This window comes from Helicoverpa zea, chromosome 5 (assembly GCF_022581195.2).
Source record: "Helicoverpa zea isolate HzStark_Cry1AcR chromosome 5, ilHelZeax1.1, whole genome shotgun sequence".
In the NCBI taxonomy this organism is placed as follows: Eukaryota; Metazoa; Arthropoda; class Insecta; order Lepidoptera; family Noctuidae; genus Helicoverpa; species Helicoverpa zea.
This window is the reverse complement of record NC_061456.1, coordinates 3,801,300-3,814,636: the sequence shown is the minus strand read 5'-3', so window position 1 is coordinate 3,814,636 and position 13,337 is coordinate 3,801,300. Positions and strand designations below refer to the sequence as shown.

The following is a 13,337-nucleotide window of genomic DNA, read 5'->3' as shown; positions in this document are numbered from 1 at the left end:
AGGTTTGGAAATGAATTTGTGCAGAAATCTGCATAGACATAGTATACCAACAGGACTGAGCAATTACATCCAAAAAACGAGCCGAGTGAAGCAGATAGCACGGTGGCCGTATGTCCCTTTCTAACAGGGTGACTATGAGATTAAGCTACATGAGACAAATCCGAATTTGCTAAGATTATTAAACACAGATTGGTATTGAAGTTTTAACTTACGCAATTTGTTACCTTAAGATACTAATATGGGCTTTTAATAATTAGCGGGAATTAGCAGGAAGATTCGAAGTGAAGACAGATTTTTTTGTAATCTTTTGCTTCACATAAAGACTGCTGAGCCATTTATGTCGTCTTTCTTCATTTTTTGGAAAGCTATAATAATAGTACTACAGTTTTAGAATGCATCACACATATTTTGGGTAGTTGGTGTAAGACCGAGACGCGCGGCTTCTGTTATTTCCATCCCTCTCGGCTCGTATTTGCCTCTGTGTATTGTGCAACCAAGTTAGTATCTTATTGCGTTGGAATTGAGTTCATATTCGTAACTATACATATATTTTGATAGTGCGCAATACTGTTTGGTTATACTACATCTATGGAAATCTGTGAATTTCTATTTTATCTGTGAATTATTGAAGCATGCCACAGATTATACAGGGCTCGGCACATTGGTTTTTAGCCTCGGCCTTTACCAAAGGCCGAGTAACGTAGTAGGTACAACGCCATCTCAAATATCAAAAAGAAAATCTCATATTAAGTCCTCAAGTGACTACACAAAATAAAAGTTGTTGTTGGAGACATCTTCAAAAAGAAAACAATGTAAGAAATTAACTGTGTTTATTAGTTTAAAAAGTACATTTACTTACACTTATTGAATAAGTACAGAAAATAAAATATTTATATAAATATGATTACAAATGCTGGAGAAATAAAACAGTAGGTACATTCTAGCAATACTGATTTAATTGTTGTAACACCTTAAATATAATCTAAAATTAATTACATAATTAAATTAAATATTTTTTAATTTAATTGAGTCCAAGGATATAATGTTCCTAATATAAACGGTGGGACCAAAAATAAACGTAACAGACCACTCATAGGTATTTATTTCAGATAGTGTAACAGAATCTAATCCACAATATTCGAGAGAAATAGAGAAAAAAAGAAATTGTACCTAATAGAAGAAAGGTCCACTCAGGAACTGAATGGAATACAGGCTAACTCTAAATTTTGTGAGAGTGCTTTGCAAGATATAGGCAGAGCTCGAGAAATGGGGCTTGATTCTGCTAATTTTATAATGTGTCAATGGTATTGAGTAAGTAATGTCTACTTAAACTATTTCAATAAATTGAAACAAAATATTAATAAAAACCTAATCTTAATACTTTTAATTATAATTATTTATTTATTAAATATAATAATCATACATACCAACTTTTAAAAAGCCAGATGGCAATTGTTAATAACTCATCGTACTCATAGATTATACACTAATACCGGCATCATACTGTAACGTTTCGGTTTAGTGGTAGGTAGTCTATTAGGTGAGGAAATAAAAAGAGTAATTTAGAAAATTAGTATATAAGTATATTCTACAAAAGGATCGGCAGAGCCGGGAGTGAGTTTAGAATATTCGAGCACGCGTTAAGCTCTAGCCCGCTATAGAACACTACTACCCTGTATAGTCAGGCAGCTCGGCAGCGGTCAGGCGGGGTACGTGTGCAGCGCGCTAGTAGATGCCGGACGCGCAGGTAGATGCAGGACACGTAGATAGGCGCGGCACGTAGGTAGGCACAGGCACGTAGGTAGACACAGGCACGTAGGTAGACACAGGCACGTAGGTAGACAAGCGCGTAGGTAGGTGCACTTAGGGTAGGTGCACTACGGTAGGTGCACTGGAGGTAGTCAGGTACTTGAACCCTGGAATGTCCGTTATGTTCCGTCTTAGTTACGGTCCGGTTATATTCCAGCCACGACTGCAACATCCCGATTTCCACTTACTCACTACCTAACTAGATGGAAAGCAGTGATCAAGCACTAAATAGCATCGAGATGAGGCAGCCTAGGCAGCGTGACAATCATAATCACAGCTAACAAAATGTAATCTGAATGCAAGTGATGAAGGTGAAAGTATTTGCATGATTTACAAAGCACAGCACTAGTTTAAATGAAGTTAATGAAATTAATAAATAGGTAGTCACTATAAGAAATTATTTGAAAAGAAGAATATGGAAAAATAATTGTAGGGCGTGGCCCTCATGACACGGTCAAAGTGCACCGGTCATGTAAGGTCAAATACCACATGATATATTTTTTAAAAGCGTTATGGCGATACACAGGTTATAATATTCCACAAGAACAGCAACAAAGGCGTGATCGTAGCATGAAATAACATAATGAATGCACAATGAAATTAGCAAGTCATCCTACGACACGTCACGTACTCACGTATAACTTTTCTAGATGCACATAATAAGCTTTATTTTGCAACACTCACCCGATCTGGGGTATACACTGACTTTAAAAGTTATTTTAAAAGCACAATAGTTTATTAAAGGTTAATTTATTTGCAATAAAAATCGCGAGTTAAAAATGTACATAGACCAGTAGTAGTAGTAGACTGTATCGGCTCGCGGTGTCGTGCTAGTGCCCGTCTCGCGATTTACCGCCGGCTCTGCTCGCGTCGCCTCATAGGAGGGATAGTTCGCCGAACCGGTTTCCGTCACCCGTCAACGGCTCACGGCTCGCGGCGCGCGGCCGAGATATAGCAAGTCTAGTATTTTTAAATATTCAAAATATAACGTACAACGTTACAGTACCCCCCTTTTTAGCGTAGGATTTTTCCTAGGAAAAATCCGCTGCTTTCGCTCTTGCTAACAACTGATCTAAGTTTCTCTTTCATTCGTCTTCATTCATAATGTAATCATCCCTCACCTTTCATTCTTCCTTACATTAAATAGCCGACATCACACTAGACATCTGTGCGTCAGCGTCCTTTCGACCTGAGTATTCTGCCTATAGTGCACAGAACACTCACCCAGTTCAGTCATGGCTGGAAGAGGATAAGGCTGAAACCGAGCGATTACTAACTACACATAACTATTAATTGATAGATTGAATATTAGAAAGGATAAATAGATAAGTTATTCTTGTGATTTTAAGGCTTACTTAAAGAGTAATCAACCGCTCTTGCAAAGGCTTATTTAAGGAGTTGCACCGCTCCGTAGAATACCAAAGGTGTAGGGCCTTTAGCATACAGAAGGGATCTATGGGGTAGAACCACGATCAAAAGTTTCGTTTATAACCATCGGTGTAGGGCCGATAGTCATAATATATTTAATATGGTAGGAATACGATGTATGGGGTAGACCATCATCATATAACTATTGGGGTAGACCAATAATTGAAAAATAGAAAAGCAATAGTTATGGGTAGTAGTCGTAAGTGGGTGTAGTTTACGTTATTTAGTTTAATTTTTTAGTTTATACTATTTAATTTAGTTTTTTAGTTTTTATTATTTAGTTTAGTTTATATTATGTATATGTTTTAGTTATATTTAGTGCATTTAGTTTTAGTTGATTTTTTAAAATTTGTTATATAATTTTAATTACAGTTATAGAATTTAAGTTGAACTAATAATTTATTCTTTGTACTTTATTAGTTTATATTATTAAGTTTAGTTTTTATTATTTAGTTTAGTTTATCTTATGTATTAGAGCATTTAGTTTTAGGTGATTTTTTTTTTAAACTTGTTTAAAATAAAATATATTTAGCTATAATCAACGAAGTTTAATTATTAACAATTTGATTTACTTTACCTAGTCGTAGTAACATTCTTATAAAATTAGTCTAAGTTATACTTTATAGTTAATTAATTTAATAGTTTAAAATACTTTATGTACCATTTTATTAACGTATAAATTGTGACTGTCTTGTGGGGTTCTATTAGAAGTAAATTTAGGTTTAGTGTAGTGATTATAGTGTTTAGAATAGATACGATTAAAATTATAACTTTGTTTTTTGTACGATAGAAGATAATTTAACTACATATCAGTTTCCGAAGTTCGCTAACCGAATCTCCCCCAGTACCATCACGAACAGTAACTTCATAGTCTAGTTCAGCTTTTTGTAGCGATAAAAACTTAATAGGGTAAGACATGATAAAAATTAAAACCGCAGAGAAGGAGTGTGTTGCAAAATAAAGACAAAAATAATAAAGACAAAACAATTCAGATGCAAAATCAGCACGTTTGTGGTCAGTCAACCATATGTGAAAATATATTTAAGGTATGTTAATTTTGAAGGTAAATGTAAAAATAAAAATTGGGGGGTAGAAAAATATTGACGGTAGGTCAAGTAAAAAAAAAAATGGACGGTTGAATTTAAATATTAGAAAAAAAATAATTATTAAACAGATGTGGGTAGATTCACATTTGGCAGGCTGTGATTAAATTCAACACAACTGACAGACAACCAACACCAGGACAACTACAAAATGCTTAGCAAACAAGAACTAAACACGGCTCGATATATTCTACCTTTATTGGGCGCCACTGTAACGTTTGGATTAGTGGTAGGTAGTCTAGTAGGTAGAAAAATAAAAAAATTTAGTAAATGGTATAAAAGTCTATATTCTAGGAAAAGATCGGCAGAGCCGGGAGTGGGTTTAGAATAATCGAGCTCGCGTTAAGTTCTGGCCCGCTATAGAACACTACTACCCTGTATAGTCAGGCAGCTCGGCAGCGGTCAGGCGGGGTACGTGTGCAGCGCGCTAGTAGATGCCGGACGCGCAGGTAGATGCAGGACACGTAGATAGGCGCGGCACGTAGGTAGGCACAGGCACGTAGGTAGACACAGGCACGTAGGTAGACACAGGCACGTAGGTAGACAAGCGCGTAGGTAGGTGCACTTAGGGTAGGTGCACTACGGTAGGTGCACTGGAGGTAGTCAGGTACTTGAACCCTGGAATGTCCGTTATGTTCCGTCTTAGTTACGGTCCGGTTATATTCCAGCCACGACTGCAACATCCCGATTTCCACTTACTCACTACCTAACTAGATGGAAAGCAGTGATCAAGCACTAAATAGCATCGAGATGAGGCAGCCTAGGCAGCGTGACAATCATAATCACAGCTAACAAAATGTAATCTGAATGCAAGTGATGAAGGTGAAAGTATTTGCATGATTTACAAAGCACAGCACTAGTTTAAATGAAGTTAATGAAATTAATAAATAGGTAGTCACTATAAGAAATTATTTGAAAAGAAGAATATGGAAAAATAATTGTAGGGCGTGGCCCTCATGACACGGTCAAAGTGCACCGGTCATGTAAGGTCAAATACCACATGATATATTTTTTAAAAGCGTTATGGCGATACACAGGTTATAATATTCCACAAGAACAGCAACAAAGGCGTGATCGTAGCATGAAATAACATAATGAATGCACAATGAAATTAGCAAGTCATCCTACGACACGTCACGTACTCACGTATAACTTTTCTAGATGCACATAATAAGCTTTATTTTGCAACACTCACCCGATCTGGGGTATACACTGACTTTAAAAGTTATTTTAAAAGCACAATAGTTTATTAAAGGTTAATTTATTTGCAATAAAAATCGCGAGTTAAAAATGTACATAGACCAGTAGTAGTAGTAGACTGTATCGGCTCGCGGTGTCGTGCTAGTGCCCGTCTCGCGATTTACCGCCGGCTCTGCTCGCGTCGCCTCATAGGAGGGATAGTTCGCCGAACCGGTTTCCGTCACCCGTCAACGGCTCACGGCTCGCGGCGCGCGGCCGAGATATAGCAAGTCTAGTATTTTTAAATATTCAAAATATAACGTACAACGTTACAATACCTATAATATAAATTGACGCGTAGATAAACAATAGTCTTATAAATATTTTTTTTGATAAAAATAGGTACCGTACCGTTTTCTTTGGTAACAAAATTATAAATTATGACGAGTGCACATGTTTAATGTCCATCCTGTAAATATTGTTATTTTATGGTGTGGCTTAGTTTCGCAACACGTTTGTTAGTTGCATCAAAAGAACAGCTCCCAGTCCTAAAGTTATGGTTACCGGTTCCGACAACTTCGGCGCCTTATTTGGCTGAAAAAAATATATTTGAATGATTTATAAAATCTTTGTCGGGTCGTTTTATAACCTCTCATAACTCCGTGGTTGGATCAAAAAGAATCCAACAAATTGAACTGAACAAAGAATTGTACATAATACATGTATGTAGGTACAGCATTTGCTGTAATAGTTAAAAAAAATGCCGACGAAGAGGCCCGCATGCCAAAAATTTGACAAGTTTAAATAATTCCACCCTAATCTTCATGTATTGTATTCAACATATAAGCACTAGGTAATATATATTAAGGATATTTTTTTGTAATAGATAAACTCAAAAACTACTGGAGCGATAAAAAAAAATTCTTTCACCATTAGAAAGCTACATTGTCTGCGAGTAACAAAGGCTTTATTTTATCCCGGTACGGGCATAGTTCCCACGGGAGGCGGGTGAAACCGCGGGAAAACAGCTAGTGTAGAATATTGTTACTTACAGTTGTTTTGTTTTGGGTAGGCTCAGGACAGTTTTTCAGAGTAAAATCGAATAGTGAGGTCACATATTTTGCAACGGGCGGTTTACAATCATTTAGGCGCACAGACACACAGTTTTTCACTAATTCAGCGACACGGCAGGTCATAGTCTGTGAAATAATTAAATAAAGCAAATAATTGATAAAAATACTAAATAATACTTACTACTTGAAAATGACGATAGTACATACTATGTCTACCTAGTTAAGGGCTACACAAGACACATTTGACTGACGCCCTGTTTTAGGGTTTTAAACCAAAATCGTTTCTTATCAAGTGGTTGCTTGATTTGTGAGAAAATATGAATGTCTTGTTAATAATCACACTGAGGAATGAATCAAATCTGCGCGAAAGTCTGTCCCGAGTGTGCCAAGGAATATTTATTTATTTATTCGTTTTTAGTCTGCATTTTTTTTTCTATTATGATATCTGTTTAGTTTATTTTTTACACCTTATTTAATTCTTGCCCCAGTAGAAGTCATCGCGTATGCTTCGGCTCTCGCTGAAAATCAGCGCTGAGGCTTTTGTCCCGTACAGGGTCTCAGCATTATGCTGAACTAGGGCCGTTTCACGCGGGATGTGACACATATTTCCCATTACTGTATTTTAATTGTAATTAGTCTTTTTTTTCTCTTATTTCTAACGACTGTAATTTTTATTTTTACTTATTTTTTGTAAGGCTTCTTTCTTTCTTTCTTCTTTCTTTCTCTCTGAGACTTAAAAAATATTATTTTCTTTAAGAAGGAAGGCACTTAGGTACTTTTTGGCGCGCTAATATTTCTTAGGCGATTTTCCATTATGGCACCTTCGTTCAGTCATTTAGTTCTCCATGAATTAGCCTTGATAAAAAAATAAGAACTTTTCAGAAGATAAGTAGGTAGGTACTTACATCATAATTCAATCTCACTTTAGTAATCCAGTGCGTGTGTTTTTTTTTCGAAGAAATATTCCAGACTCCCACGTGGCTCTCTACGCAATGACTTATGTTTCTTTCTATGCTTTTTATACAACCCTGATCATCAACGATTGCTGGAAAATAAGCAATAGTATTGGATTAAAAAAATATAATGTTGATTTAAATAATATGTGTAGAGGCACGAGTCACTTTTCTTTAAGTAATTACGTTCCTAGGGCTTAACTGCTTTTCTATCTTCTAGGTATATCATGTACTTACCTACGTAGGTATTTGTGTTCCTAAAGTACCTAGAAATATATGTAATAATCCAAAATAAACTAAAAACCGTTATTTAGCCGCGGTTTCACCATCGTCCCGACTTCCCGAGGCAACTCGATTTCGTAACCGGACAAGAAGTCTGTCTCCGGGGTATCTCTCCGTCTCAAATTGCAATTCAATCGGTTTAGCGAAACAAAAGAGTAAATAGGTACTTATCGAATCTTAGTAAAGAGTATTTAGGTCCTTTACCTCTGAATGTGTTATTCCGTAAACTGAATTTCACGAGGTCGATAAAGGCCGATATATTTAAATATTCAGTACTATTGCAACTTTCGCGGAGATCATGAAAATAGGTGTTCAAATTACTTCCAAATTCGTTGACCAGATCCTCGGAATCATTTCTGAAAACATTTCAAAGATATGAACCATGTTTATAGTTGAAGTCACATCACCATCATCAACCTTTAGGTAATCCTCAGATCAAAGAAACTTTATTCTATGTTTTTATTCTATTTATCTGTTGTTTTGCTTACTTAAGAATTTGACATTTTAGCCCCATATGATATAGATCCAAAGCCAAATAACAGGGACTTAAACAAAAAACAGAGAGTCAGATAAAATATTGGGAACGGCCTTTAAGCATACTTTGGACCCCGTTTGTAGTTTTCCTATTAAAGAGAAGCGAAACCGCGAAAAATAAATGACGTAATTCAGTAGATCAGAATTTTTGGTACGTTTCCTGTTGTTTAAACTAGAAACGAGGGCCCCTGCAAGTGCGGGGCCCATGCAAATGCTACTATTGTTACGTAAATCGTGAATCTGGCTCTGATTGGTCAAGTGGACGCTTATTGCGCTCTATCTGGAGGTAATTATTAAGGTAATCTGTGCTAAAGTAAACTGATGAATTTTCTCGATCAACATAATGCTTCAAGACTGATCGGAATATCAGACTATGGGTAGGTACTTACATATATTTAAGTGCACTTTATAAGTATCTATTGTCCATGAATACGTAGATCAAGACCAGGACTTACTTTTTCAGTAATCTCCCTATGTCAGAAGATTAATTGTGCGTGGATCGTTCACTGTTTATTATATCGTTCATTGTATATGCTCAGATGTTACATTACAAATCTACTTTAATTCAGAACAAATTAAAAACTTACGGAAGACGCAGAGTCGTGTCAACCATCTCTGTAAACTTCACCATGACTGATTCTCTTTGTGCCTTAAAAAAAACACAATACTTAATAATCGATTTATGGTTTAGGTAGGCAGTAAATTAAAACGACTGCAGCAGATCAATAGAAAAAGTAGCTCATATAAGGGAAGGCTCGTCAAAGCTGAAATTAAGCGCCCTACTGCCGCATTTACGCACACAAACAATACCTATATGTATATATACACACACACAATACAGTAACACACATAAAAGAACCCTAGTTTAGACGCAGCCTGGTCACTCAGCTACATCTGAGTCAGTCTAACCGATGACTTAATGGCCAATAGGTTTATTTAAATACAATACAATTAATTTCAATACAAGGACATTTGTGAAGCTAGTTTAGCGGTTGTGGTGCGCGTCATTTCAGCTAAGGTGGACTCCATATCTCGTTTCGATCAAGCTCGAGGTTTTCTTTCGCTCATTGTTGAAAGCGGTCCAGTTGTGTGAATTTGTAACAAACAAATGACAGCAGTGTATTCATGTTAGTAAAAAAAAAAACACAATCGCAGGTATCATCCGTTTAGGAGTTACAGCACGATGCGCTGCCTAGACATGCAAAAACACATTGTTTTTCAATCATCAATCTTCTAACATCCCATCGTTTATAGGTAACTTATGAAACAGTTTAATTAGCCTAAATAACGTTTAATTTTCTATATATTATCCCTTCTATATCTATATATTTCTAAGTAGGTATAACTTACCATTATCGATGGTGTTCGTTGACATTGATTCGCAGAGAAAACTGGAAATAATAATTTACATATAAATATATATAGGTATACCTACATAACTATATTTTACTGAGTCAACGCTTAATAATAATGATCAACTAATTATCTCCCCTAATTTTCAGCTTCATTCACGCGTACCTTAATTTAATGGCGTGACCAAACGACATAGGGATTCATTTGCATATATATATATATATATATATATATATATATATATATATCTATATATATATCTTGATTCTGATCGTTAAATGAATGGCTTGTAAAAACTAGGTAATTATTTGAATCACAATTCAAATGTTAAAAACTTCCGTAATTTCACCCATATCCTACAAATAACCAATTCCCGCAACAGGGTATAAAGTATTCTATGTATATGTCCTATCTTAGGCTAGGTATGGACTATGTATCCTTCTTTTAATTAAATCAGTTCAATAGTAATGGCGTGAAAGCGCAACAGACAGAAACACTCTATAATATAAAATTATAGAAGGGATCGTGAAACTTACCACTACAAATGGATACTAGGAAAACAGCGGCAGAGAGTATTCGACACATGTTTACTTCTATAAATTCAATCGGTCACTGATCCTGCTACAGTGAATCTATGTGACTACAGTACAAGTAATTATTGAAACAAATCTTCCTTAAACTGCAGTGGTTATACCCATTACAAATGATAAATATCGCTAATATACACTGAATAGTTTCCTGGTATTATGTTCTATGTTATTTGTTACTTAATATGGTTCGAAGTTATACCCGTTTTGCATGAATTCATCTATGTCGCTTTATGCCTAAATATTCAAAATGTGGTCTAGGAGCTAACGCATTTGAACCACGTTAAATTTTAATAATCTCTGAATTTTCGAGTGTATACAGAGGTCAATCTACAAGATTTCATAGAGTAGATATTTTACCTTCATAGTTCAGGGAGTCACTACAAAAAAAAAAATTGATGACATTAACCAAACTCATCAATCAAATACATTTCTTAAGCATAACTTGTCATGGCTATATATTAAGATAATCAAAAATAAGACCCTAAATATTAGCTTAAATATATCGAAATTTTAGTGTTCAGAATGAATTGCAGAACTATTAGGAAATACTGATTTTTAAAGCCTTGGGTGAGATGTGCTATCTAAATTACAGTGCTCTGACTGTTCACTATGGCACAATGCAATAACTGTTGTTGTGATTACCTTCACGATGTTTCATTACAAGCAACTGGAAGAAAAGTACCACAAAAGTGTCAAAAATATATTAAGTGTAGAAATACTGGCACATGTCCGGCTAAAAATGAAACGACGGGAAACGATCCTATCCAATTACAATATCTCACCCATCCGGAGGGCGGAAACAATGATAATTTTAAAGTATCAAAGTGTGTTTGTACTATTAACATGCAAGGAGATTTCGCTCCTGAGCAAATAAACTTATTTAAGCATTATAAAAGAAAAGCAAAATACTCAGAGGTCGAACCCGAATTAATGCACTATTTACATAGGGACGACGTTGATGACTTGTATGATCAAGAAATACTAGAAAAAACTGACCAAAATGATACAGTTTGTTGTATCCAAGATAATATAGAAAATATATCAACGGGGAGTTCACATAAGAAGGTTATAAAGAGTAAAGATCAGTCAGTTCTTTGTTCATGTTTAGGGAAAATTATATATACTGACAATAAAACACAAACTGACAAGTTGCCCAAAACAATTAATAAAAGTACAGGAATTTTGAAAAATAAACATCATGCGCAGATATTTAAAAATAATCTCCCGTCAGGAAATCGTGAACCAAAAATTAAGTTTGCGTCGACAGTAAAATACAATGGAGACGACGTATACGTAGGAGATACTTATGAAAATAAGCAGAAGAAGAAATATAGAAAAACTTTATGGCCTGGAAAACTTAAACGAAGAGATAAATGCACTTGTGCATGTGAACTGCAACTCAATGAATTTACTGAAACAGAAAATAAGCAAAGTGATGACAAGTTCGAAAACTCAGTAACGAAAGGAACGGAGAAGCTTTCTGAGAATAAAGCAGGACCAAAGAAAAATAAAAAACAAGAATGTGACTGTCCTGCAAAAGAAAATAATGAACATATTATTTACGACGAAAATAGTGCTGAAGCGGCTTATAAGAAACAAACGGATGTTGTATGTAACTGTAAGAAAAAACCTACTGAATGCACGGATGTAACATGTGGTGGCATTAAGAAAAATAATGTAGTCTCAACTAAAAGTCAGATAGGCGTTGAAAAAATAAGGAGTAAAATAACTTGTTTATGTCATAGTTACACTAAGAAATTGTTACTAAGAAAGGTAAAAGATCTAAATCATGTTGATGATGTTTGCGAAAAAGGAATTTGTGAGGTGGCATTGATGAGTGAAAAAGACGATTTTAGTTGCAAATGTATAAAGAAACAAAAAATGACTACCAGCGATAACACAACTTGCAAAGAAATTCAAATGAAATCAGTATGTGTACAAACTATTCCCGCTTCATGCAATCCTTGTCGAAGTTCTTGCTTTATGTGTAAATTTAAAAACAAGTTTAAGTTTTGTAATAACAATGTTACAACCAACGATCATATTAACACAATGCCACAGAATGCAGGTGATCAAACAAAAGAACCAGTCATGGAACTGAGGGTTGATTCTGACAATATGAGAATATTAAACCCAGATGAAATAAAGGACCAAGTAGTAGATCTAAGTAAAAAACATAAAGTTAAACCAACTTGCATCTGTCCTTCACATAACAAACGTCGAAAAGAATTCCTAGCTAAGAATTTATGTGAAGGTGGCATATGTAAAAAAAATATTGTTATAGATGAGAAACCGAATTTTAATTGTAAATGCGGTGGAGTATGTACAGATTTGACATGTGATTTGAAGAAAAAATACCGTCCGAAACTATCTACTTGTGAATGTTTGCCAGTTAAAACGGATCCTATGTTTGAAGTACGGTTGGATGCTAATAATATGTATGTTATCAATTCTAAAGAAATCATTAAAAAAATCACTGACTTAGAAACTGAAGCTAAAGAACGAGCCGAAGCAGTTAGCTGTGATGGAATTTGTGGAATAGCAAGAGCAAAAAATAGAAATTTATGTAAATGCAACTATGTCGAAAAAAAACGAAAACCGGATGAAGTCACTGAATGTTCCAAAGAAACATGTGAAATAAATGATGTTATTAACAATCCTAAAGAAGTTTCAACTGATCTCCTCTTTTACCTGATATTAAAATTATACAACAAAATAAACAACAATACTTCTAATAAAATGATAAGGAAACCGTTAGATTTAAAAGACTTAAGAAAAATTAAATCAGTATCTTTTATGAGTGGTTCGTTGTCAAGTTTAATAAAAAGACGAAGGAATAATTTTAGCACGGCAAATTTCCATAAAAGGAACGGATTAACGTGGCCACCACCTAGGCGAAGACGCCGTCCTATACAATATGTTAATAACAGTGGCAGTGTAACAGACTTAGCAGAAAAAATACAAGAAAATACTAACAAAATTAAAACAAAAACTGATGATAGTTATTTATATTCAAAAGGGTGTGACTGTGCA

At 35.0% G+C, this 13,337-nt stretch overlaps 1 protein-coding gene across 1 annotated transcript; it reads right to left on the bottom strand.

The window, feature by feature from the left end:
* Window positions 1-1,561: 1,561 nt before the first annotated feature.
* On the bottom strand, window positions 1,562-10,353 carry LOC124630230. Its single transcript, XM_047163997.1, has 9 exons — window positions 10,251-10,353; window positions 9,712-9,752; window positions 8,949-9,010; window positions 8,032-8,183; window positions 7,498-7,637; window positions 6,572-6,718; window positions 5,536-6,113; window positions 2,494-4,958; window positions 1,562-1,916 (listed from the first exon to the last, which is right to left on the bottom strand). Exons 1-7 carry the CDS (start codon window positions 10,297-10,299, stop codon window positions 6,018-6,020), a joined length of 687 nt encoding a protein of 228 aa, XP_047019953.1. The 5' UTR covers window positions 10,300-10,353; the 3' UTR covers window positions 1,562-1,916; window positions 2,494-4,958; window positions 5,536-6,017.
* Window positions 10,354-13,337: the final 2,984 nt, after the last annotated feature.